Below are 26,500 nucleotides of genomic sequence, written 5' to 3'. Positions count from 1 at the left end.
CCTTCCATTTCAGTGGCTGTTCACAGTGACACCCTTTCAAGATTAAGTTATGTCACTAAATTAAAATCACTACTTTTTTGGGCTTTTGTTTCTTTGCTATTTTAGTAACAGAAACAGAAATAATAAACATAAATGAATAAACCCGCTTCTAAACCCGTGTTCGGGGATTCACCACATGGTGGCGCCACTAACACAGCAAATGCTCCTCATTTAACCAGTTCTGATGTTCTGTGGTGTAATGCCTGGTTATTACTAGAGTATACACAAAGAAAAAATAATAATAAAGAAACTGGTGAAGATTACAGTTTGTAATTTAGCCAGAATACTTAAAAGTCCTCTCCGTTTACTACATTCGCATTAAAGCGCAAATGCGTCCACTGTGTGAGGTGTTCGTATTTTACATAAGAAAATAGAAATATTGCTCTTTACTCTAAAATGTAAAGCGGCCTATGAACATATTGCGTGGTCTCCCTGCACATACTGTGGTCTGATCGTAGAGACCTTCGGTTGTTACTTTGGTGCTGCCAGCGCTTCTGCACTTCTTACACCCACTATGCGCCCTGCTGCTGAGAAGCACTCCTCCCACCACAGACAAATGGACACAGTATAACTTTTACCACCTGTCGTTTACATTTCGCCGGTTGTGCTTTGTTTTCCGAAACAAGTTATACATTTGAATGCTTGCGTTTATCTAGTTTGTAAGATGATTGCGCCTTTTAGAGTTAATTTTCTCGACTGCGCGCTTAGGATTCGTTTCATTTAAGTATGTCACGGCCGCAGATATGGCCACATTTACGATTTCATGGCCAATTTTGTGATCGTCGCTCCGAGCCTAATTCAAATACTCTAACCTCGGCCATGTGGGATGCGTCTCTGACTGTCTGCACAAGTGGCCAGCAGACAGTAGACTAGCCATCTGGCGCCGTAGGGGGTGCCGCTGCTGACAAATGTGTGCAGGTGACTTGTTTGTTTGAATTCAGACCCGCTGCTCGCATTGGTCCTGCATTTTTGAGCAGACTTTTCATTGTTTTAATGGATGCAATGATTAATGGATCTGAGAGGTGATGGACTCACGCGTAAGCGCGCGCGCGCGCGCGCGCGCGCGCGCGCGTGTGTGTGTGTGTGTGTGTGTGTGTGTGTGTGTGAAAACTTCTGATATTTTTTTTTACACCATAACACTGAGTGTGCGCAAGTTACTAGCTAAGTCTTATAGGTGTGATGGAACGTGACAGTGAATTTCTGCACTTCATTTAATTTTCTGTGTGAGTCGATGCCAAAACAGTTTTTGCACCATGACGCACGAGTAGGCTGCATTTAATACACTGAGTAAGAAGTACAGAAGTGATATGATTTGGATAGTCGGGAACTGACATTTTTTCTGAGTTCTGGGTTTTTTCCCCAGAATTTATGTTATAAAATACCTTAAAAATAAAAACAAGACAAATATAAACACACAAAATGACTTTAAAAGTCTAACATTGTCTGTTCTACGAGTGGTTAATAAAATAGAGTTCTGCTAAATGTTGTATAGGTAAGATGGTTTTAATGTTGCTTTTTTAATTTCTTTCTCATGTTTGCCTCACTGCTATAGTCTCCTCTGCGCTCTGAAAGCTTGTGTAGGTACACGCATATTTAGTATGGTACATTGCTTTTTTTCAATTAATAGTCAGTATTGCAGCCGAACCTGCAGTGTAACCATTCATTATGGCTCTGTGACACTTAGAGACTTTCTTAAGGGAGATAATAGTAATTATTGGTTTGCTGTAGTCTGGTTGTCCGGGGTGGCACGGCTCTCTCCCTTGAGAGATGGGCGCTGTCCAGGGTGCTGGAGATGCTGAAACGCAGAGGTGTAAAGGTCATATTTCTTTCTTTCTTTCTTTCTTTCTTTCTTTCTTTCCTGTCTCCCACGGGAACCGTTCACACATCACATTTGGGCACAGTGCCCCTCACCAACACATGTAGCTCTACCACCTAGATCCTCTCCAATCACTGAGACATGAAGAGCAATGTCATCCTTTTTCTTGGTATCGCATCACGTTAGTCTCGCGTCCTTTCTGCTAAACGAGCTTAGATTAGAAATACCTCAGCCCCCTTTTTAGAGTTCAGCTGTAGTGAGGTGGCGGCCGCTTTAAACTGAGCAGGCTTCGACGTCAGAGCCGTTTAAGACATGTGGTTTTGACATCCAATAGCCTGATAAGGGCTTTAGCACCCCCCCCCCTCCCCCCCTTTCTCGCAGGAGATCCCTCTGGTGAAGACCAGTGTAGACGGGAGTTAGCCACGGCTGCAAGATCACCAGATTCAATTAGGAGCGAGATTCCCTGCTCACACCTGCAGCAGCACTTCGTATTCCCAGCTAGAACCTCGATTTAGCGAACATGTCTGTAGCGGGGCTGAAAAAGCAATTCCACAAAGCCACTCAGGTAAGAAGATGCGGCGTACGGTGCTCCGGCTCTCACTAGATCTTCCACTTACAGTGTCACGTTGTCTGGGGGAGGAGGAGTGGCGTAAGGTTTGGAAAAGCAGAGATTCATCCCCAACACAGTGATGATTAATTCACGCTAAATGTCGCTGCATTAACACGCAGTGTTGTTGCGAGTCGTGCTCCATTTATCACCTACAACCTCTGGTGTTTTTGTGGTTCTGGGGTGCACTCCGCTGAAAACACTGGCGTGCTGCAGCACTGCACCAACGGGAGAATGCATCAGTCGTGTTTGACTCCGGTGGTTATTCAGTGCGTGACGGGGAAAACACGATAATTATTCAGTGCCACGCTTTTTGCGTGTCCATCTGGGAGCCAGATGGCACAACACTGTGATGACAGTGATGTCGGGAACGTCGGTTCTTCTCCGTACCCTTCAGATGACATTCCGCGCTGACAAGCATCGGAGCTGCAGCTCATGCTTGTCGCTCACTCTTGCAATGCGCAAGTTGTGGCCCTGAAATGAAGGACGAGTTAAGTACAGGAGACACTCCGAGGCGCACCTCGTTATGCAATCGTTAAGTGCGCCTTGGCGGAAATCCGCTCCTACCAGCATCGGCACGCCATGACCTCTGCGCCCTCTAAATGCACTTATCGCCTTTTGCGGGACACCAGGTGATAAATTGAATTAAGCATTCCCCATCCATCACTGAATCATCGGTTATTATTATTATTATTATTATTATTATTGTAAGGCGCAAGCCCACCGCAAAGGTATTCTGTTCAAGGTTACCCAAAGCGCTTTCTCAACCCTCTCATTTTAGGCTAGTCGTGTATTATTATGTTATTTCAGGTCAAAGTGCACAACCTGAAGGTTTAATCACCTTTAACTCGGGAGCCAATCAGAGTGCTCTTAAGTGAGACCTTGAATGTATGGGCTCATCAGCAGCTCAAAGGCCTTGAGTGAGTTTTATTTCCTCTAGCTTGGAAACTTCGGGAGGTTTTCCATTTATAGGGCTGAGTCACAATGACACTGTCCATTAGCTTCAGGGCCCTCACTGCAAGACACACAGAGCCTGTGTGAGTCACACACACACACATGTGTGCCCTCCCCCTCATTGTTCAGCAGTTTATTCAATCTCAGAATGGCCTTAGTGACAAGTCTCACTTTGCATTGTTCTTCAACTTTATGAGCAGCTGTCTCTGAGATGGAGGGGAATAGTGCGTTGAATGTGACAGTAATAATCACATGTCTATTCAAGGTCTCTGCCTGGAGATACTGAACACTCTTAATTGCAGGTTGAAACTGACTAACTGAGAATTAAGTAGCAGCTCGTGAGGAGAGGAGTTTACTGAAACAATTGGCAGCTCGAGATCCAATATCGACATGCAGTAGACTCTGTTATTGTTTTTTCATTTGTTTTTCACATCTCCCAACATGAGTCATTTATATTAGTGCTAATGTCACACTGACATTTGTAAGGCCTGTGTTGATAATGAATCATACATTCTGACTGCATGTTCCCAAAGAGCAGTGCTTGCAGATCACCGCTAGGTGCGTTATGTTTGGAAGACTGGATCGGGTTCGAGTGTTAAATAAAAGACAAAGTGAAGTAATTGGGAACAATCTCAAATTGCTGTTAACACATTTCTCAGTTTTAATCAAGAGCTCATTTTATCTGATTTGAAATAGACAGCAGCCCACACAGGGCATTGGATGGCTGCACTGATTGTGTTAATTCTGTGTGATGAGTCTATTGTCACCCATTAGCACGCCCTCCCTCTCCTTGCAGATGTTCCTTTCTCGTCATCAGATGAATCTGTGTGTGTGTGTGTGCGTGTGTGTGTGTGTGGGTGTGTGTGTGTGTGTGCGTGCAGGCGCAAGAGAGTAAAAGAGAGGTGGGGATACACATAAGCATTTGTAAATATGCATAGATTTATGTGGATCTGTGCATGCATAAAGAGGTGTTGTTGACTGTCTAAATATGCAGTAACTGTATCTGAACTTGAAGATTTTTACTTGGTGCTGTCTTCAATAATCTGTTTTATTCCCAGTGTGATTTAATCAGCTTTAGGCTCACAGTGTGTCGTCTCTGTGGTCTCCTGCTGTCTGTTCCTCAACATTACACACACACACACACACACACACACACACACACACACACACACAGTCCTCTTCCACAGAATCCCAGTGGCAGAAGGTTCCCCTCAACCCCTCTGTTCCTGTGCCACAGCCTTGTAATCCAAGCCCAGACTTATGTGGGAAGCAACCCAGCAAGCTGGCTAGTTGTACACAGATGACAAATGTTGCTCAACCATACTTTAAGAAGACAGTCACACAACATGAGAAGACGTCGTCAATGCATGAAGTGTTAGAATCGGAGATTCATAATGGTCAGAAAGCAGTAATAAACAATCTATATCCATACCTGCTTTGTTTTTTTACTTCAATTGTTTTATCATTGCCACGTCTCAGTGCAGGCTAGAGGCAATAAGCCACAGCATTAAAATCATATGCCTGATATTGTGTAAGTCCCCGTAGTGCCACTAAAACACCTCTGACCTATCAGGACACGGATGCAGAACCTGTAGTGTTGTCCTGTGGCGTCTGGCACGGGGCTGCAGGAGGAGATGATTTGAGTCCTGTGAGTTGCAGGTCAGTGCTTGGTCCGTGATGCATGTTAAAGTGAAGTCAGGAAGCCTGAACTGATTACCTGTGTTATTCACAATTGATTGATTTTCCATACTCTGGCTAATCAGTGAATAAAAGTTCCCAGATCAACTTTAGACCATTTTTAAGCAAATATGCCCCCAAAAATTCTCTGGTTGGGGTGTCCCAGTAACATTTACTGGTTCTTGTGGTGTTATATGACTGGAAAATAAATTTGGGGATTTGATGGATGTTCCCTCCACTGTGGTCAAGTGCTCGTTTACAGGGGGTCGTTTGATTGTTGGGGTTTTCTCTCTATGATTTGAGGGTCTGTAACTAACAACGTAAAGCACCTTGAGGCCTCGAGCACCTTATTATTCAGTTTATTGAAAAATAAGATCAAAATGACAGATTAACAATTCATATCAAATAGTTGATTTTTTTCAGCAATGATATACTATAACAGATGTTACTGCATATTAAGTTATATAAAAATTAAGTTCAGGAACATCAAATAGATGATATACCCACACAAGCAGGCCTGTATACATCACTTATGGAGTGATTGTTTGAAAATCCAAAACCACACTAACATCAAAATGTTTTAGATGTGAACTGGAATTTTTTTTTTATCCTAAAATGCTGCATCGACCTTTTAGCCCAATGTGTCTCTAATTGCTAATTATCTGTGCAGCTTCAGTCTGGAGTTGAGGACTATGGCGCCTGCTGTATGAGCAACAGCAAATCCTCGTTTTAGTGGAGGAGGAAGATGCATTTCTTTATTGTAGACACTGCTGAGAAAAACGGCTCATGAAAGGCAGAATACCCTGAAGTTAACTGCGACTTCAGTGCGAAGTACACACACGCAAACTCAGTTTCACCTTTTCACATGCATCACAGAGTAATTTATTTCACACAAGCATAATCACACTTTTCTCTGACAGAATACATCTCTCTCCCTCGCTCAAGGACATCGATGCCCTGTGTGCTGCATTAATAATGGGGGCCATTTTAAAAAGAAGTGAAGCACGGGGGCATGAAGGGTAAAACCCAGCAGGGTCCCTAGGAATAGCTTTTTTTAAAAACTTTCTTCATTTAATCTGCAATCCATTAGTCATTCTCACTATGTGATGTAACTCAGCACATGCTATAATAGGTTATAATACCTCGAAAGTGTTTGTATTTCATTTAAACCTGCTATAACGACAGCACAGTGTATTCTTCCCCTTTTGTGTTTAAGCTCACAAGCAGCGTTTCCAACCATCTTATTTTTAAAGGTGATGATCTCTGGCTTAATACGTCACAAGTCAACTCCACCTCGGAGTCAAATGAGTCACGCTTAGAGCAGATTCTACTCTCACGATGCCACCGTCGCTTTCAGGTGAGCACATTTTTATCTCGGTCCTGCAAGCAGGAAGACGAAAATCTGTTCATCAAATAGAAGCTGCAAGAGAGAGGAGGGAGGGAGGATGAGCAGGAAAGCTTGAGAACGTGTGGCAGAACCAGTGAGAGATGAAAAAATAAAGCGAGTCTTTGGGGGGTTTCACTCTTGCAGGCTTTTCAGATAAAATGGTTTCTTTGCTTCTCGTCAGTGTCAGAAAGAAGCTGACGAGTTTCCAAGTTTGGCTCCCTTCGTATGAGTCACGCTTGCATCTAAAACATAGTGAGTCTAAAGAGGTTTAATCCAGTTTGTTTCATGCCATGTTGGAATATTTAGCTTCTTGTTGCATAAAATGTATTCTGAAAATGACTGAAATTACGCATGTGTGTAGAGCTCGCTCCTGTCTGCATTACATGTGCATCTCAACCGTACCTCACACACTGCAGAGACCGTTATCTCGATCCAGACTCGTGGCTGTTCTGCATATGCACTACCCACGTTTTCAGCCTGTTCTTGGGTAATGATCAACACAATGTTGCAATACAGTTTATTAACTATAGTATAGCACACATCAATGTGAGTAAAAATGTGCGCATTGACATGATAACAGTATAATTTGGAATCAACCTGCACTACTTTTTAAATCTATGCACTGGTATATTTGGGTAATAACGCCACCTTTTATGTTTCCGTGGATGCCAAAAGATGGAAATCAGTGGTGAGGATGCAGTTGAGGAACAGAAATACAAGCAGCCTTGATCTGTTTGCAAATGAAATTGTCTGTGAAGATAGTTTAGCTACATGTCGATGAGTGATTGTTGGATTCTATGGCTGTCTGCGAGCCGTTACGAGTTGTAAAATCAAGAGGCAGTTATTAGATTTGAACGTCGTATATTTCTTGCAGTGGGTAATGGGAGTCGTGATCCTTTATTTAGCAGTCAGGCCTGGTTCTACTGGAGATTTCCCAGCGTGTGTGCTGAATGCTAATATAACAGCTACACACGTGCCACTCTGATTTATGCTTCTTGAAAAACTGGGCGGTTCATTGTAGTTTGTGGGTGAAAGGCAAATTCTTTAGCATGTAACACTGTGTGTGTATATCTTTCCAGTATCATCTCTTGGTTCTGGAAAAGTATGCAGTGACAAAATGTGAACGCCCGTGGACGGACACCCATGCGAGCCTGGGGATAGCAGCAGGGTCTGTGGATGTGATTGACGCCTGCAGGGCTTTAGGGCAGCAGATTGCAAGTGGGTGACTCATTCAGCCTGGATCCTCGCTATAGGCCTACTGCAGTGCAGCGTAAAACAGATCCAGCTGGGAGATAACAGATGGGGCGGGAGGAACAACAAGAGTGAAGCAAGGATAAGAGATAAGAAAAGCAATGAAGAGGAGGATAGCAAGCATCCTTGTGCTGATAGGGAGTGGCACAGAGGCAGAGGGAGAATTCAGCCAAGAGATGCTGAAGGCTGCAGCAGAAGGACAAACTCTCCGAAGTCAAGAGAGAGTGTGGAGGACAGAAAAGCTCTGCAGGGATTTACTCACATGCAGGCTGTAGGGAAAAAATGCAGCTCAATGCTGAATTTTGACAATTGACAGGATCCTTTTTTTACTTCTAAATTCTGGGTGAGGCTGCAGCTTACATTTTCTCAGTTATTTGATGGATTATTTCTATTAAGTGGCCAAAATATTTTTTTCTAAATATCAGAAATTTCTCACAGTGTAAAACAGAGATGGCATGGGAAACAGCCTGTTCTTGCTTTTGAAAGGGTTAGAAAAACAGCACCACTTTGATGGCAGAGCTTAAATTGTAGTCAAATGGTGCCTCTCATGCTGTAATCACATATAAGTCACATGCAGCACACTTCTAAAGTGGGCCGGACCAGTAAAACTTCCCCTTCTTTCAGTGAAAAGATGTTTAACCACACATTTAATCCACGAGAAGATATCTTAATATAAGAACTGCAAATCCAACATTGCTGTTTTTCTCAGTTTTTCCATACGATAAAGAGACACTGCTCCAGTTAATGAAAGAAATCTTTAACCTAAGGAATAAAGGTGTCGTTCATTGCCTAGACTGGACTGTAATTATACAATTAAAAGTTTCTGTAAAAAATTTTTGACCCATTGTTTAAAAACATCCTATAGTCAGGAGTGAAAAACAGGAACGTTGACACTGCTCTAGGCTCTGTATGATGTCATTGAGAGCATAAATCCTCAACATGCTCTCACACAGCTCTGGCTGTGAGCCCAGAAGTCCCTCTCACTTGACAGGTTCAACCTGAAAACCATCTGTTTGCGAAGAGCAGCCAATCATAAGACACTGTGAGGAGGAGGGAGGGGAGGGGCTTAACATGAGATGATGAGATCAATAAGAGCTGTAATTGAACTGAATCATTCCAGGCTAATAGAGTCCAAAATAGCAAGATTGAGCTGCAGTACCATGTTGCATAAAATATCCCATTTAAGGTTATAGAACAAACCCAAGGTGGCACTTATGGGAATCTTTACTGTTAATAAATACTTGATTTCTGGTCTGTGACAGAAAAGACATGCAGGAGACTACAAACAGGTGCTGTACTCTTCCCACCTTCCTGCTTCGTGTCATATGTGGCACGCTTCTTCCTGCACGTACATCATGAGGTGAAATGTCCTCCAAAGGCCTGGAAGCTCTCTCTTTAAGTCAACACAGTGAATCCAGGTTTGGCCGGCAGTGGATCAGCAATGCAGTAAAAGCAGTGCTGCACTGGATCCAGTCCAGCAGCAGTACCTGCATTAATATCCCTCTCATCTTTTTATCTCCTTTATTTCTCCCCTTCATTGGTGCTTCTAATTATCTGCACTTGCTTGTCATTTTCCTCCCAGCTAAATATCAAACTTTTCTGCAGTGCCCTTCTACCTTTTGTGTAAAGTTCCAAGATATATAATGTTTGATTTTTGTCTTCAAACTGGAAGATTTTTCACTGGTTCTAACACAGTTTTGCCGTATATTGCACAGCACACGTGCAAACTCTTGTTTTCTTATTAGGCGTGCTTCAGAAAGAAATTTAGACCTTCACATAGATATATCAAAGTAACCGTGACAGGTTTTCGTCCAGTGTGAAAGTCAAACGCCACCTCCATCACCACACCTCAAACAAATCATTAATTTCCCTGACACTGCATTAATCCTAAAGATAGTATTACGACAAGTTTTTATTGACCTTTGAGCGTGTGACCAGCTTTCTCCAGAGCTGCTGCCACACATTTCAGGGAAAGGGTGTCTCCAAAAACAACACAGTAACAGATCTGACACGCTGTATATCTAACTAAATCCTGTATGTTTACTTAAATTATTTAATCAGGTTTAAGCCGCTGAAAACCACCAGCAGCAGCCCACGGAGAGCTTGTGGACTGAGCACTGGCCTTTGGAGTTGCCATTGTTCTGACGTCAGGTTTTTGTTCTGTGGGTTAAAGACAGTCACGACCTGCAGCGTTCCCCATATTCCCTATTATTAGCTCGTCCAGTGACTGGGTGCTGTCGGCACATTGGACATTTTAAATATGCAGAGCAAACGTGAATGAACATTGTTTAGCCAGCTAGATATCTGTCAGAGAAGAAGGTGTGCGGAGTGAAAACATTGGTGCCCGGTGTTCTGCTATTTCAGTCATTCTTATTTTGACAGCAGCAGTCGCTAGAGGTTCCTTTTTTCTTTTTTCTTTCTTCCTGCAGTTTCTTTACCGTCCGTGGTTTCTCCTTTCACTCCTTCCTCATCCTCTTTCTCTCGCTCAGCATCAGTATTCAGGCCATGGTGGATGTTTTATTCATATTATGTATTCCTGGCATCAGCCACTGCAAGAGACACTAGCTTAGACTTGGGGCCGGTAAAAAGGAACTCTCAGTACCTGTTACTAAGAATTAGGAGAAGGTTATCCTCACCACACTTAATTAATAAGAAAAATGAGCATTTTCCCATTTTAAATATGTTTTTATAAGATTTTCCTGTGTGAGGATTGTGAAGCAAAGTGTTTTATTCTTGCAGACAGAGATAGGACTGACGTCTACTTCAGGAGCATTCAGGTCACATCATTATTACCTGCATTTTTAACCCTGAAGAATGCAGAAGATTTCCCTGTAAACCTGCTTATCCCACTGATTGTTGAGCTGCCTACATGCTTGGACATGTTGAAGAGGCACTGCAACATAATTTAGGGACACGTATGCTTTTATTGTGCATTCACTTGGAATTAGAGGTCATGTTTAAGTCACATAAAAGCACCTTGTTTTAGATTTAAGCAGAAAAAAAGGTGTTAATTATACTTTTACAGCATTACTGAGAACACATCTGACAGGCAGTGATAGTTCGTAGCCAAGTACTCCACTTATATTAAATTATTAGATCCATTTCCAGTTTTTATTCCTACTTTTTCATTTATTTATTTTCATTTTATTTATCTTTATTTTATATTATTTTATATTTTCCGATAGGCTGAACAGCGTTACAGATTAAAGCTGTTACCCCCGATCACTGTGACCACTTCCTCTGGGGCATCAACTAAGCAGCGAGCAGTTCTTCTAAACAGATTTTTCTCTATTCAGATGTTTCATTATGTCAAATATTTAATAAAGAAAGAAAAATTACAAAAAATATCAGATAATACAGTTATTGTTGCACAAATTTGTTTTTCATGTGTAATATTGGTAAAGGAATTTTCTGTGGTTGATTTTTATTTTTCAGTTGTTGTATTTCTGTTTGAATGAAGAAGCTCTTCTTGTCCATTATACCGGATGGGTTTCATTCCCTGACTGCAGATGGTGTGTGTGTGTGTGTGTGTGTGTGTGTGTGTGTGTGTGTGTGTGTGTGTGTGTGTGTGTGTGTGTGTGTGTGTGTGTGTGTGTGTGTGTGTGAAAGCAATTGAAAAATAAAGAAAATCTAGGAAAAGTGGGTTATTTTGTGAAGAGAGAGCAGGAAGAGATGAGAGGAGGAAGTAATGGAGTTAAATGGAGAGAAGTGGAGGATGCTGGGAACAGAGCTGATGAGGAGGCAGCGCTTTGTGTCCCCAGTTTAATGCCTAATTTGGCTCATGAAGGGGCAGTAATGAGGATCGGGAACAGAACACGCTTTATTGTACTTACATGTCTGATAAAGCAGCTCTCCGGGTGTTTTGAGAGGGGGGTATGTCAGGACGTGACAAGGTGGGGTCCTTCTGTTTTTTATTTGTTTGTTTCTTTAAAACAACACCAACAACCTCAGCATCCCCCACCCCCTCCCCCAAACAGAAAATGCATGTTTCCATCCTAGACGTGGACACACAAAAAACACTCACTCGCCTCGTGCCCAGACAACAGCCTCGCACCAGCTGTGGGGGTAAGACCGAATGGCTTGTCAGGGATTATGCTCAGATTAATCGGAGCACAGTGACTTTGCATCATATTTGAGCTGTGTGCGAGCCAAAATCAGGGCGCTGCATGGTAATCTGCGAAACGTGCAGCATGTGCCGGACAAGACCGCAAAATAGACCATGTGACAGAGGTTCACGACTCTGCCATCAGGCTGTTTTGGGGGTTTATTTTTTGTGGATTCATTTAGCAATTTAAGTGCTGATGCCCTACATGATTAACAACCTTTTTTTTTTTTTTTATCAAGCTATATGTTAAGATTATTACAAATGATGTGAGAATAGAGATAAAACATCTGTTTTACTATAATCCTATTATAAATATGGCCTCAAAATGTTCATTTTATTAGTAATAAATCATTCTAATTAAACATTCACTATAATGTCCTATAATTGCCTTCATGTTATTCTTTGCTGTGCGGTGGGGTAATTATTTATTTGGCTCAATGCGCTGTATAAACAATCCTCTTCATCACCTTCCAGATTTATAAAAATGTGCCACAGGCTTGGCGGTAAATTGTTATTTTTCTGATGCTCAGACTCAATATGGCAAACACCACCCACAGACAAAGCTGTAGATGAGGCACCTTGAATTAAAAGCCAATATAAGATGGCTTTTTAATCAGAAAGAGGCTGTAGACTTGTGTGTCTCTGCAGTCATGAAACAAGGTGTTTGCCGAAGACATTTAAATAAATTATTACAGGATGATGATCATGTGCATTTTGCAGGAAGCGAGTCAAGAAGGTATGGCAGTTCTAGAAGAATCGTAATGTGGGGAACACTTCAGTTTTAATCAATCCTAAGTGCATTTAATAGTTTACAACACAATATGATGTAGTACTGAACATTCAGCCTCCCACCAGGTGACCAGTGCAATCGCCTTGTGACCTGATGTCGTCACCCAGAAGTTGAAGGTGCAAGTACTTTCAGTCAGTCACCAAATGCAAAAAAAAGTAGCAAAATTAAGTTGCAGCTTATTTTTTTTTTTTTTTAGGTATCTTTTGCTGCAGTGGAACACAAATAGAAAAATTAGCCTCAACACTCAAAACCTCAAAGGATGTGCAGTTCTGAGCATCACCTCATAAATTATTGATTTAACCTGCTGAGTTTGCATGAGCACAAACAGGAACTGCAGACCACCTCCTGCCTTTTAAGCTTGAACAAAAACTAAACCTTCAAAATTGTTCTGAAAGGCTGCAGTTTTACTGAAGCGAGCTTAATAAACTGGCGACTGAGTGCGTAATGACCTTCAACGAGGAGTTTTTAGCATGTCATTGCATGCTGTTTATGTCAGTATCCATTTTTAAATCTTTGAATTTACGTGCCTGCAGCATCCTTCCTGTTTATTTTCTCAATGCTGATTTTAATCAGCTGTCACTAACAAAACAGTCTCAAATTCCCACTTGGCAGAAATCTGAAATAAAAATAACTAATTATGTTAAAATAGGACGACGACCAGAAAATTATTCTATACTTATCCTTTCATCTTGAGATGTTTTTATATGTTTTGCTATATTTTATGGTCGTCAGAATTCAGTTGCTTTTACATAAATGTGAAGGTGAAGCAGAAGTCCTCGTTGTTCTGTTGCATTTCTGTTTTTCTCTTCTCTCCTGTCATGACCTCCTTTTTGGGCAGGAAATCTAATCAAACCAGACCGGCCTTGAAAGGCAGACAGTCAATATCAAATATACAAAACGCCGGACTGGCGAGGCTTTTCAATTTCCTCAGCTTTTATTAGGTACGGATTGATGACATCGTGTAATTTGTGAGTTATTTCTGCAGTGAGATTGAAAATTTGTGTCTCGGAGAAGGAATCGGGTTTGTTTGTTTCTTTATTTATTTGTTTATTTTGAGGGTTTTTTGGATATTGGCATAAATGCATCACTGCTTGTTTTTACCCAACGCTGCTCCTAAATCATGGTTTAGCTTGATGGTAGCCTCATCAGCAATGTTAATCAACTGGGTTTAAAACAAAACAAAACAACAACATCATATTGGAGTCATGAAAGAAGAAGAAGAAGCAGAAGTAGAAAAAACATGGCAGGAAGTTCTTTTCATTAATAGCGTTTTTCAGTGGACACTGTCACAGCACACACACTCAGACACACTTGTTTCCACCTATTTGTTCTCCTGCTTTTCTTATCATCGTCATCACCATCACATGTCCTCACCTGTCACACTGTCACACACAGAGCTCTGCTTGATTCTGTTGCAGCTTTCTGTTATGCTGCATTACAATGCAATGCATTCAGATGGTAATTATTGTAGATTTTTAACAGAACTCAAACTCTGTGTATAGTTCATCTATAGTGCTGCCAGGAAGTATTTTCTTTTATATTAATCAGAAAATACAGAAGTCCCAAACACCATGTAGCTACAGCAATCTATGGCATCACTTCCTTTTGTCTTATGTAAACAGATAAGACCTGGAGTCATATCATCGAGCTAATTAATTATACTGACACACTATTAAAATTGAAGAGTAATGATAATACACTCTGTGACACCACAAGGCCGATTAATAAGCCAATATTTCTGCTTTTTTCTTTTTCCTGCAATATTTCATCTTTACTTAAAAAGTGGCAATGTCTCCGGTGTTGTGTGATATCATCGTTTATTCATAATCATTAATCACTCTGTGTTTCAGACTTGATGATCTTTTAATTACTTGTTTATTCCAACCAGCAGCCAAAACCCTGAACATGCTTTATTCTCTTCATCATCACATACATGAATCCTTATATTTGAGAGGCTGTGATTGTGTGAAACCTTTGATATTTTTTTTAAATAAATATCCGCCTTTTATCAAAGCTGTTCTCTCGAGATTGTCTGCTTAATTGATTAATCCTTACAGAAACGGTACAAACAGTACTGTTGTTTTGCACTGAGCCTCATTGTTAATGGTCATGTTTTCTGTGGGAGGACTGCTCTCTGTCAGTGACTGATAGCGTGGAGGGCAGTGAGGAGTTTTGCTTAGTTTTTAAATGAAGAATAAAGATCCAGGCCATTGAGTGCATGACTGCGTATATATGTGTGAGGCTGATTTTTGGTACAAGGTCAAACATTTTCTCAGCAGACGAGCCAGATTCATCGTTCCTGACGCGGAACTGTTTCCTCTGAGACGAACGATAACACACACACAACACAAAGAAATCAGAAGACACACAAAATGGCTGCTGTGTCTCTTTCACTGGTTTTAACAACTCCGACCGCCAAAATCTACAAGTCAGCTGGATCACATGTTCTCATAGGGAATGATGGGTTCTTAATATACCTGGATGACACTACTCACCAGCCACTTTATTAGGCACACCTTCCTTGTACCACTTTGAACTCCTTTTGCCTCAACTGCCTTAATAATTAATGACACAGATTCAAGAAGGTGCTGGAAACACTCCTCACTCCTCAGGTTTTCTGCTCTTAGCTCTGACAGGAGTGCCACCTGGTGTGGTCTTCTGCTTGCTTGACATTTTGTTCCTTCAGAGATATTCTAAATAACGTGGTTATTTGAGTTTGTGTTGCTGGATATTTTCTTTTTGTCAGACCATTCTCTGCAAACACTGGAGATGGTTGTTCAGGGAAGTGTCAGTACAGATGAGCAGTTTCTGAAATACTCAGACCAGCCCGTCTGACACCAACAACCACGGCAGATTCAGAGTCACTTGCTGCAGTGTGATTGGTGAGTAGATATTTGCATTAACAAGCAGGTGTATCTAACAAAGTGGCCTGTGAGTGTCTAATATTCTGTTTCATATTCCGACACTTGCTATCTTCTCGGATGTTATGTTATGTTATTCAAACTGACATCACAACTTTAGCAGCAGTCGTAGTTACTATAGTTCATACATGGCACTGATAAGTCTAGTTGTTGAGACGACTTCTTCTTCTTTGTGTTTAGTAAACTGACAGTCAAGCGGAACTTTATACTCACAAGCAGGATAATTGATGTGGTCACAGAAGTGTGGATTACAGATGCGTGCCCACGCACACGGCACACTGCACACAGCACACAGCAGGTTGCAACTGAGCGCTTTAATAACGATCATTAATACGGATATTCAGCGTCCACTTCCTAGACAGCACCATCATTACACCCACACAGATATAACTCGCAGCACTGCTGTGTAAACAGAAAAATTATATCACTGTGAATCTATTGCACACACAGAAGGTGCCTTTCTGTTTGCTTATGTTTTAGAAAAAGTCAAGTCCTCAAAGCTTTGTCATTATCTCTACTGACAGACAAGCGAACGTGAAATGGAAATTGCGGTCTGGCAATCAAGTACAGCAAAACAGAACACCGACATGCTGCGATGTGCCATTAAACTTGTATTTGCATATTATGCAGGGCGTGTGTCTAAATAAAGGGTGAGTCGCTCTATCTGAAGATGTAAAATATTTTTTTAGGGTCATGTTCCTCAGTGTCTGTTGGTGATAAATAAAAAGGAATGCCTCTACAATCTTACCTGTTTGCTGATTAAGGCCCCAGTTACACAGGCTTAGAGACCACTCAGTGACACCCCCACCCCACTGGCAACCGCTGGTTGCTAGGGAACAGTGTGTAATCCCTGACCATTTGGCAAGTGGTTGCTGGGGGTTGCTAGAGGTATCTTGGTGAAACTGGTTGCAAAGAGGTATATAGTGTCACATCAAAAACCTTCTTGGAATTGCTTTGGTCACTAGCAGATTGCCACAGTCTTGTCTGCAAACACTCGCCAACTACTCGCTGAGCAGTAGTGACAGAGACCGCCTGCCCTCAAAATAAAGCTAGCTCCTTTCGAAATGTGTTAGCTGCAGCAAATGGGTACGACCTTTACTTTGAAGGAGGACATTCTTAGTTTACTGTTTGTGTTGCACGTTTTACTAGCATTCAGCTAGCAGTTAACACATTTGTAGATAGTATGACGTCTCCCATACAATCTGTTAGCGACCAAAGCAATCACAAGGAGGTTTTTTTGTGCCACAGCCTCAGTTTTATCCTAGCAACTGCAAGCAATCTTGAGGAACCATTCATATATTAAGCATGCTAATGGTTTGTTTTCTAAATAACAAGCTAATGACATATTAAAACAGACCTTTAAGGATGCTCCAAAAGCCATAAACCACAACCCCAGTGAAGAGCCCCCTCAGTAATCTTCTCCTATACGTCTTTGCTAAATCGATTGCTCTTTGCTTTTTTGTTGTTGTTGTGAAACCAACTTGGCCATCTCAGCCGCCACAGAAGCCTTTGTGTCGACTAGATTACCTTAATACTGAATGATAAGGACAGAAAAAGGGTCCATTTACGCTCATTCAGAATTATTCTGTAAGACATGCTGTTCAGCTATATAGTTAGTCAAAAGGTGTTTATTGTTGTTCAGTAAAAACTGCCCATCAAACACAATGAGTGATTTAAAAACAGGATAATTGTAAATGTTTTCTTACAAAGAAGCTAATCGACCATCTGACAAGCACTTTAGTAGAACTGACCTCTCAAAACACTCTTCCTGCAAGAAATCTTTAAACATTAACAGGCTGAATGAATCAAGTGAAACAAATGGACAATTGAATGATTCAGTTTAATCATTGATTGATTGATTGGTTGGTAATTTTATTTCAACATGTGAACAATATACAAGTACATTTAGAAAAGAAATAAGAGAGAAAAAAAATACTATACAAATTACATACAAAAAAACATTCTGATTAATTTACATGTTGAAAGGGAGTAGGAAGAAGTATACACTTATTTAATCCCACCCCTGTCCCATAAATTATCAGTGAATATTTAGTCAGCTTCCTTACTGATATAATTTGTAATAAAAATAGTGAACAGATTTCTGATATACTATATACTATAATATCACATCATGAATTTTTTGTTTGTTTGTTTTTAAATAGAGACATTCACTTAATTTAAATATTTTCCTTTTCTTTATAGATCGAGAAGATCATATTTTTATAACTCTTTTTGAACAGTTTTATGTTTGGACATTGCTTTAATTCCATATTCAGTTTGTTCCATAGTTTCACTCCATGAACAGAAACACAAAAGCCTTTTCTTGTAGTACGTACCTTCATTGTTTTGAAGTTACAAAAACCCCTTAAATTATAACTTCCTTCTTTCAAAAAAAACATACTCTGAATATTACCTGGCAGTTCTTTATTTTTTGCTTTGAATAGAATTTGTGCTGTTTGGAATTTCACTAGATCAGCAATTTTCAATATTTCAGACTGCAAAAATAGTGAGTTTGTATGTTCCCTATAACCTGCATTGTGGATGATTCGAATTGCTTTCTTTTGAAGAGTAAAAAGTGAATGTAATGTGGTTTTATAGTTATTGCCCCAGACCTCTGCACAATAGCTTAAGTATGGTGAAACCAGTGAACAGTATAGAATATGAAGTGATGTTCTGTCGAATACCTGTTTTGCCTTGTTTAGTACTGCAATGCTTTGTGATACTTTGGAATGGATATATCTTACGTGAGCTCTCCAGTTAAGTTTTTCATCTATTATTACCCCCAGAAATTTATTTTCACTGACTCTTTCAATATCAACACCATTTATTTGAATCTTTGCATTTGTATTTAAACTACTATTTCCAAATAACATCAGTTTAGATTTATTCAAATTTAATGATAATTTGTTTTTATCAAGCCAGAACTTCACTTTACTTATTTCATTAGTCATATCCTCCAATAAATTCTGCAGATCATCACCAGAGCAAAAAATGTTTGTATCGTCAGCAAAGAGAACCATTTTTAATACTTTGGACACTTTACAGATGTCGTTAATGTACAAGTTGAAGAATTTTGGACCCAAACCTGACCCTTGGGGTACACCACAAGCAATGTCCATACATAAGGAGCAACCACCATTTATTTTCACAAACTGCTTTCTGTCACTTAAATAACTCCGGACCCAATCTAAAACTACCCCTCTGACACCATAACGTTCCAGTTTTCTTATTAATATATCATGATCTATAGTGTCAAATGCCTTTGTCAAGTCTATGAATAACCCAGCCACATATTGCTTTTTGTCTATGGAATTTGTGATGTATTCTATTGAATCTAATTGAGCTTATCTATCAGTTGAGGTTCTCAGTCGTCAGCGTTTGAAATAACGACAGATGCACTTTTTCTTTTTGGTTCATGAAGACGTTTCAGCTTTCATCCAGGAGGTTTCGTCACTTCTAAAAGCCAATGGACCCCAGTGGGATTGTCCAGTTTGGGGGGGGTCCTGAGAGTTGTTGATCCACCCTGAAATCATGTGAGTAAAGGTGGGTTGAGAGAGGAGTGAAGGAGGGCCTACAGCACCAATTATCAGCCATCTGTATCTCAGCCTTGAGAGCTCCTCCCAGGCATTTCAACCCTCACACACACCTTGACTCATGTGACCTTATAACGCATATGATGGCAGGCAATGTTTCTCAGAGGAGTCACAACTTCGCCTCAGGAATGACATATGCCTTAATTGACACCTTGCCTCAACTGACTATTAACAACTTAAATGATTACAGCTGGGCTTTCAAGACCCCCTCCAAGGGGACAACTCCACCAGAGGTGGGGACTCTCCATCAGCTTAACTGAAGAAGCCTCTTGGATGAGAGATGAAACGTCTTAACCAACTAGAACGAACAGAAGTCCTGTTTCCTTTATTTTGGGGTCTGTTGTGCCAACTAACACTGGCAAATTGACACGTAAACGAGAATGATCAGCTTGCAGAACTGAGGGAACCTATATAGATGACAGCTGGAAGGAGCGTGTTTGGAGGCGTGGTCCTGCTCCTGAAATTCTGATACATAATCTCCAATTAAATATGTAAAAGTGCAGTGGGCAGTTTTCAGGGCCCTTTCTGTACATTTAGTAAATATTTTTCTTTTAGGTTTAAACAGTGAGTGACTGACAAAAAGACTTCATTAAACAGGTGAAATTAACAACTGAGTCAAAAGTGCACTGAGTGGATGGAAGAGGAACATGGTGAGTTTTTCACACGTTCATCTGCATCCAAGGCAGACCTACTGAGAATTTCATACTTTATGACCGAATCAGTCATATTTTTAACAGATGAAGGATTACTCTCCTGCATCACTGGGCCTGCCTTGCCTGAAATATGCTCATCAGCATAACTGCCGTAATTTGCAAAAATAAAACGGCACATTTTTAATATAATAGCCCGAGAATAACTCGTTACTATAAATAACTTTCAGTATGACAAATTTTGTCGCGTGTGCAGTTGCTCATCCTCCGCCGTTGTCATGTCGTCATCATCACGAGTCCCACTGCTTGCAAACTCTGGCACGTTTTCACCACACAGACACACAGAGCCAGCTGGTTCTCACCCACCATCACTACCCCCCACCGCCACCCATCCCTCTTCTCTTTCCTCCCTCTCTTCCCCCAGTTACTGAGCAATACATGGAAGGATGTGTGCACAGCTATCTCCCCAGCTACAGACTCATCCCTGCTGTTACATAAGTGCCACGCAGAGGCTTACAAATCAGATTATAATAGCCATGGGCCACACTCTTAGAAAGGATGGAGGTTAGTGAAGCAACATGGCGGACCTATGGACTGCTGCTGGCAGTTTTGGAGAGAGATATGGCTGGCACCCTGTCGTGTCTGGGTGTTAGTCTACACTTGGTGTCTTACAGCTATTAAAAAAGGCCTCATGAGCCCTGCTTTTGTGTCCCGGTAGGTTGAGTGAGATTGTAGTCATCATTAGAACCAACAGTATTGCTGAATTTTGTCCCCACTAATACCTCACAAGGTCCTTGATGTTTAGCAGGATTACTATCATCCTAAAACGGCTGTGTCTGGAACAGCTAGCCCACCCACACGTCGTTTCTGAGTACTGCGATTTAAGAATAACGGAGGGATTTTCCTTGATTCCACGACAGCACAGGTCTACTAAATTGGGCGACATTACGCACTCACAGCTTCCTGGTGTTATGTCCTTAGAGATCCTGGTCAGCTGAGGTCAAAGTTTAGCAGCGTACTGCAGATTTCAGTTAAGGTGAATTCAGACAAATTGGTGAGTCAGAGCCCAAACTCGGAGCGTGGTGTTGCACGAGTTGCAAGACGATGAGAACATTGAGGCCTTGAGGGTATTTAGAGGTGAGAGAAAAAGCAGAACACGAGAGAGAAAAGGACGTGAGAGAAAAAAAGAAAAACCTCCTGGGCATTTTTATGTAGTTTTTTAAAAACATTTTTCTTTTTAATATTTTGTGAAGATTTGACAGTTCACTGTCGTATTCTCAGCTGACCTGAACATAGCCTTACCTCAGTGCTGTTTTTCACAACATAAAAGGAGGTAACGGACGAGGGAAAAAAGGTGATAAATGTACCAATTTAACCTTTGTACACACAAAATAAGAGTCGTGTGATGACTGTGTTGTTTTTACTCTGTAAAAATGTCTCCCACTATGGTGGGAAAAGGACAGCTCGGCGGCAGGTAACTGGATCAGGAGGGGAGGGATGTTTTAATTCTGACAGGAAGTGTATTGTCCAGCAGCAGGGGCTGTCCTGCTAATGGCTTCACTAATCACTCTTGTCATTTTTAATCTCCCTCTTCCACCCTGGGTGTATTTAAAGCAGGGGCCTCCGTGTGCCCAGCCTGGATTAGAATAGTGAGCAGGAAAGGAGGGGGGGAGGCATGGGAGGCAGCGGGGAGGAGAGTGGCATCAGCAGCACGCTCCTTGTGTGCCTCACATTATGTGCCATGTGACTAATGCTAATGCTAACAGCACTGTTTTAATACTGAATATACAAGTATGAAGAGGACAGGAGGATGGATGCACTTGGATTTACATTCATTTAGTCTAACAAGCAGGTACAAATGTAGATCTGCATCATAGACAAAGAGAACCTATAGGTCATTTAAATCAAATCTAAATTTATATCTTTTTATGTTAAACCATGATCTCTGCAAGGCTTGTGGGATGTCAGCATTAAAAACCTCCGTCTATCCCATGGGTTTCTGTGTAATCGTATCCATACATGAAATCATTTGAAAAAAACAAACCTTTTTTGTAACAAAATATCGATTTCTGCTGTCCCTGTATCGATACATTATTAGCAAACAAAATATCACGATACTACACAGTATCGATTTTTTCCCCCACCCCTATTACATGCAGTCATATAGCTGTGTAAGCCATGTTAAATCTATTTATTGGTTTGTTTAATTTAGACCTGATATCAGGTAACATTCATTCGTGCCTCAGCGGCGCTTTCGGTTCAGTGGCACTTTGTAAATATTAGCATGCTGACAAACATAACTGAAATATGAAACATAGCATCAGTAACAGTGAATTTAGCTCTGTAGGTTTTTTTATAAAAGCAGAATTAAAATACCTTTAAAACATAAATGAAGCAAAATAAGTCTTAATAGGATTGTCCTTGCCCATAAAGTGCTTTGAATTGTGATGTTGTTTTTCAGGACTTCCATAAGATCTCTTCAGTTTTGCTTTGGTGGTGGTGGTAGTGGTGGTGGTGTTTGGGGGGGGGGTCTTTACTTTACTAATATAAAACTTTGTATTTAGCATGCAGACAACAAAAAAAAGCCATGTTTATTTCCACCCACTCTTTCTATTTATAGCATTTACAGTGAAAGGTAGAAGATAAAATAAATATAAAAGACTACTGACTTGTTTTTAAATGTCTTCTGTATTAAACTGCACTTTTCTTAATGGTAATATTTTGATATAATAAGCTGAACCACCTCAGAAGCAGATTTCCAAACTGTGAATCATAAAAACACAAATGCATGTGTAGAAATATGAAAATAACAGCCTGACTGTTTGCGCCGGTGCAGCTATGATGATATAGAATTGATCACAGTGTGCTCTGCAGTTAGCGAAGTAATCTAATCCTGGACTTCCTTTTAAAAGCAACAGCAGACACTTTCTGTGTCAGCGTCAGCTCAGTTTCATTGCAGCCTTTTAAGAGTATTAACTGAGCCTGTCCTACACAGGTGTGAAAGCCTGCTCTTTAAAGTCTCCTGTTGTATTTGCCTACTGGGTTTTTAGTAATCCCTGTGGGCAGGTCTCTTAATCAAAAAGCAAGCAGTGATGGCCTGCTGGTGAATCATTGTTGGCAAATAAATATATAAATGTGAGATTCAGCACCTGGTAAAGGTTTTATTCTGGCAACGGTGTTGAATAAATCCTTTTAAAGTCAGGAGAAAGGCGCTGTGGTTCTTGCTGCAAGCTTGACTGCAGGATCAATACAACTCTCATATCCTTCACTAAAAGCCAAGCTGAAGCCACCGGCCAGGTAGCCAAGCCCAGCGAGAGCCTGTGTGGGAGAAACACTTGTGCTTGTTTAGCTGAAAAGATAGAAAACATACATCCTACTAGCACTCGTCTTACAAGTCAGAGTTTGCATAAAGTAATGTGATATAATTTGTCATTAAAAGTAGCTGCTTTCCAGATTGTGTTACAGTAGAGGACGTTAACCTGCCAGGAGAGAAGGCGGACGGTGCTAGCACTGCTAAAATTGGTGACATACTGGGTATCTGCTACACCCCAACCTTCTTCCATACTGGAGGAGCCGATGATACCTGCAACAGGGGAATATCAGCACATTTGTATAGTTATTTCTAAAACTAGTGTTTTGAAACGGATGCAAGACATTTTTATTTTTTACTAGTTTACTGTTTTTTGGGTGGGGGGGTTGCTGTCATCACAGCAACATGGCAGTGCAGCCATTGGCATTGTTGCCCAATAGCGCAAACATGTGAATCTCCGGGTTTTGTTTTGACATTTCTCTGTGGAGCTGGCATGTCCTTTCCTCCAGCTACTCTGGCTTCCTCCCACAGTCCAGACGTGCAAGTTAGGTTAATTAAGGATTTTAAAGTTGGCAAACTCCTGGCAACCACCGATCGCTGGCAAGACCTCCTTGTGACTGAATATAACAAACGCTCACCAGCTAATCCTCGCGCTGTAGTGGAAAGAGTGCGACGTAAAGTAGAAATAGAACGTTCACCTTATAAGAAAAACTGCATCTTTGCTGCAAGCAAAACATTTCAACTGCATCTTTGCTGCAAGCAAAACATTTCAAAATGGCCTCTGTGAGTAAGGCCTAAATTGGCCTTACTCACAGAGTAAGTTAGATAAAGTGCGTGCGGGCATAGAATAACGTGGGAAACAGAGAATGTTTATAATCAGAATACCAGTTTGTTCCATTCAGTTGCCGTATTTCACAGCTCACTGAGCTTATCTACCAATTTCTTCAGTACATGCTTTCCTCTGGTGGCAAATGCTCTGCAGTATAGGCTACTGCAATACATTCAATGCAAAATCTCCATAATAACAAATCTCATAAGCTACCACTTGCAAATACCACAGAATAGTGACCCCGGGCACCTTATAACAGCTGCAGGAGAAAACTTAAGATATAAGATAGCAACTGAAGAACCAATATGTTACTTATTACTTATTACTTGTTACTTATTTTTTTATTTATTTGGTAGTGTCCCCACAAGAAAGAAAAGGCATAAATAATTGTGAGTGTTAGTGCATTGCATGGCTAATGTGGCTAACATAATCATTAGCTTGATTGTAGATCAAAGCAGCCGATCAGAGGAGCTGCCTCTTATGATCTGTAAGCTAACAGCGGTTTTTCCATGATGAATCCATTCTCATCTCTGGAAATACTCTAGTTAGGTGAAAGGTGACACATGGGTAGAGTGTGCAGGTGGAAAGACATATGATCACTCGCTGTGACTGCTAGAAGGCCGTTAGTTTGAACTTTAGAAGCTGGGAGGGTAAAGTCCACTTTACGCCCAATCAAACTGGCATTTGTATCCTCACATACAGCTCTGTCTGGTAATGTCTTAAAAAGTTCAGGGGGTGGTGCATCTGTGAAATTGGCTCCTGAAAAGGGCAGAAACTCACTTGGATTTGAGCCTAAAGGAACTGAAACAATCGGTTTGAAACACAGACGTTGTAGAATGTAAGATTTTGAGCTGAAGCTTTTAAGATTTCATATTTCAGTGACTGGAATAAATTCCGTTTAAACCTGAGCAGGGTTTTAAATATGTTTTTACTGCTGATGTGAAGTGAAGTCATTGCCCCTGTCTGTCTAGAAAATCCTCCTCATCTGACAATATCACTCGTATCCCTGCCTTTTCTTTTAAAATCTGTACCTTCAATTTAAATTACACCTTAACTGACAGGGCAGGTTAGCTTGTGCAAAAAGACTTGTCACAATCTTAGCTGCGGATCTTATTCGCCTTGCACCGGTAATTTGTCTTGCAGCATGAAAAACAGACATCACACTTTAAAAAGAAAGTAATTTGGTAAAAATGATGATTAGCATGAACATAATTTAAAACACATAAATGCAAAAGCAAAAGAAAGAGCATGAGACGGTGGGTCCCGATGATTGGATTTACTTAATTACTTTTCATCAGAGTAAAATCTAGAACCTGAGAACTGAATCGATCTTATGAGTAAGGTGACCCGTTACATCATCATGCTCGGTTTTACTTTACTAAATCCTGTTATTTCCGCCAAAGTCTCTAAGAACGTAGACGCACTGTTAAAACATCCATATGGGAGCGTGTCAGGACATGCTGTCTGACCGTAGCGGTGACGTAACGGATCTTGAGACAGGGGAAGAAGAGCCTTTGGCAAGACCTCTGGGCTACTTTTCTCTCCCTATTTAGCATATTTAATCTAGTCTGATTTGCATTGTGTGGATGGCAGCCAGAGGAGAAAGAAATGGAGGGGGAGCATCTTTTTTTCTGGTTGGAGTCGGTGTTTTTTATTTTACCTCTTGTTCTGTGTGGTCTGCTGCTTTTGTGATGTCACTCCACCAATTTTAAATAATCCAACTATTATGGAGCGGATAACATTTTGTACAGACAGACAGTCCCTAGAAGATTAATCCTAGTAACTTTGATCCGTTGATCTTTGCTCTACACCACCATGAGAAAGAAATCTTCTGTTCAAAGTGAAAGGTCGTAAGGTTCAAATGACCTTTGGAGCATCATCAGGTCATAATTTTAATCTCTCAAAAAGAAATTATTGGAGTGATTACTGCAAGGTTGTGTCAGTTCTGCCCTGAAAAACCAAAACAGGCTTTTTACTGCTTGTTAGCGAATTTATGTAGCATATTCATGCTAGCATAGTAATTATAATTTTGTTAATGTGTTGAGACTGTGCCAGACACGACTGGACAGTCTTCATAAATTTTACCTCCTTTCCATTTGTTTGATCATTCTGATGTTTATTTTACTGCTTAACCATACTGCCATTTTTTAAGTAACAGGAAGAAATTTATTGATAATTGTGGTAGATCTATTTCTTTGTTTTTACCATCACCTGTTAAAAATACGTAGGGCCTTAGTCATAAAGGCCCGGAGACCAATCATGGGGGGGAAATGAGTATTCCTCAGCTGGGTGCGAGTGGTTCCTGGAGGTTGCTGGCTAAAGCTCCTGGTCAGTGCCCCTGTTAACCACCAGTTGCTAAGGAGAAGTGTTTATTCTGTGACCAGTTGGTGAGTGGTTACTGGCAGCTGCTAGTGTGAAGTTGACTGGATACAGTGCTGCCCAGAAAAACCTCCTTATGATTGGCACTAGCAGGTTGCCACAGTCTCCAGTAGTTGGCATGGAAAAAAGACTCACAGAAAGTTGTTTATTACTGCTGCAACCAGCGCATTTCTAAAAGTACAACATTTATTT

The 26,500-nt window shown here is 40.8% G+C and overlaps 1 protein-coding gene across 3 annotated transcripts in view; it reads left to right on the top strand.

Moving 5' to 3' along the window:
- Positions 1-2,221: 2,221 nt before the first annotated feature.
- sh3gl2a (SH3 domain containing GRB2 like 2a, endophilin A1) overlaps positions 2,222-26,500 on the top strand; it is a 37,923-nt gene continuing 13,644 nt past the window's right edge. For all 3 annotated transcript variants that reach the window (XM_085276645.1, XM_085276646.1, XM_085276647.1), the window contains exon 1: positions 2,222-2,420. In XM_085276645.1, coding sequence (XP_085132771.1) covers positions 2,376-2,420 — 45 coding nt within the window. In that variant the 5' untranslated portion in view covers positions 2,222-2,375. The remainder of the gene's footprint in view (positions 2,421-26,500) is intronic.

The sequence above is a fragment of the Mchenga conophoros genome, linkage group LG6 (assembly GCF_057382185.1).
Source record: "Mchenga conophoros isolate Kocher_MC1m ecotype Shallow Benthic linkage group LG6, M_conophoros_male_GT1.1, whole genome shotgun sequence".
NCBI lineage: Eukaryota > Metazoa > Chordata > Actinopteri > Cichliformes > Cichlidae > Mchenga > Mchenga conophoros.
The sequence above is the reverse complement of the archived record's forward strand: the minus strand, read 5'-3'. Positions and strand labels throughout refer to the sequence as shown.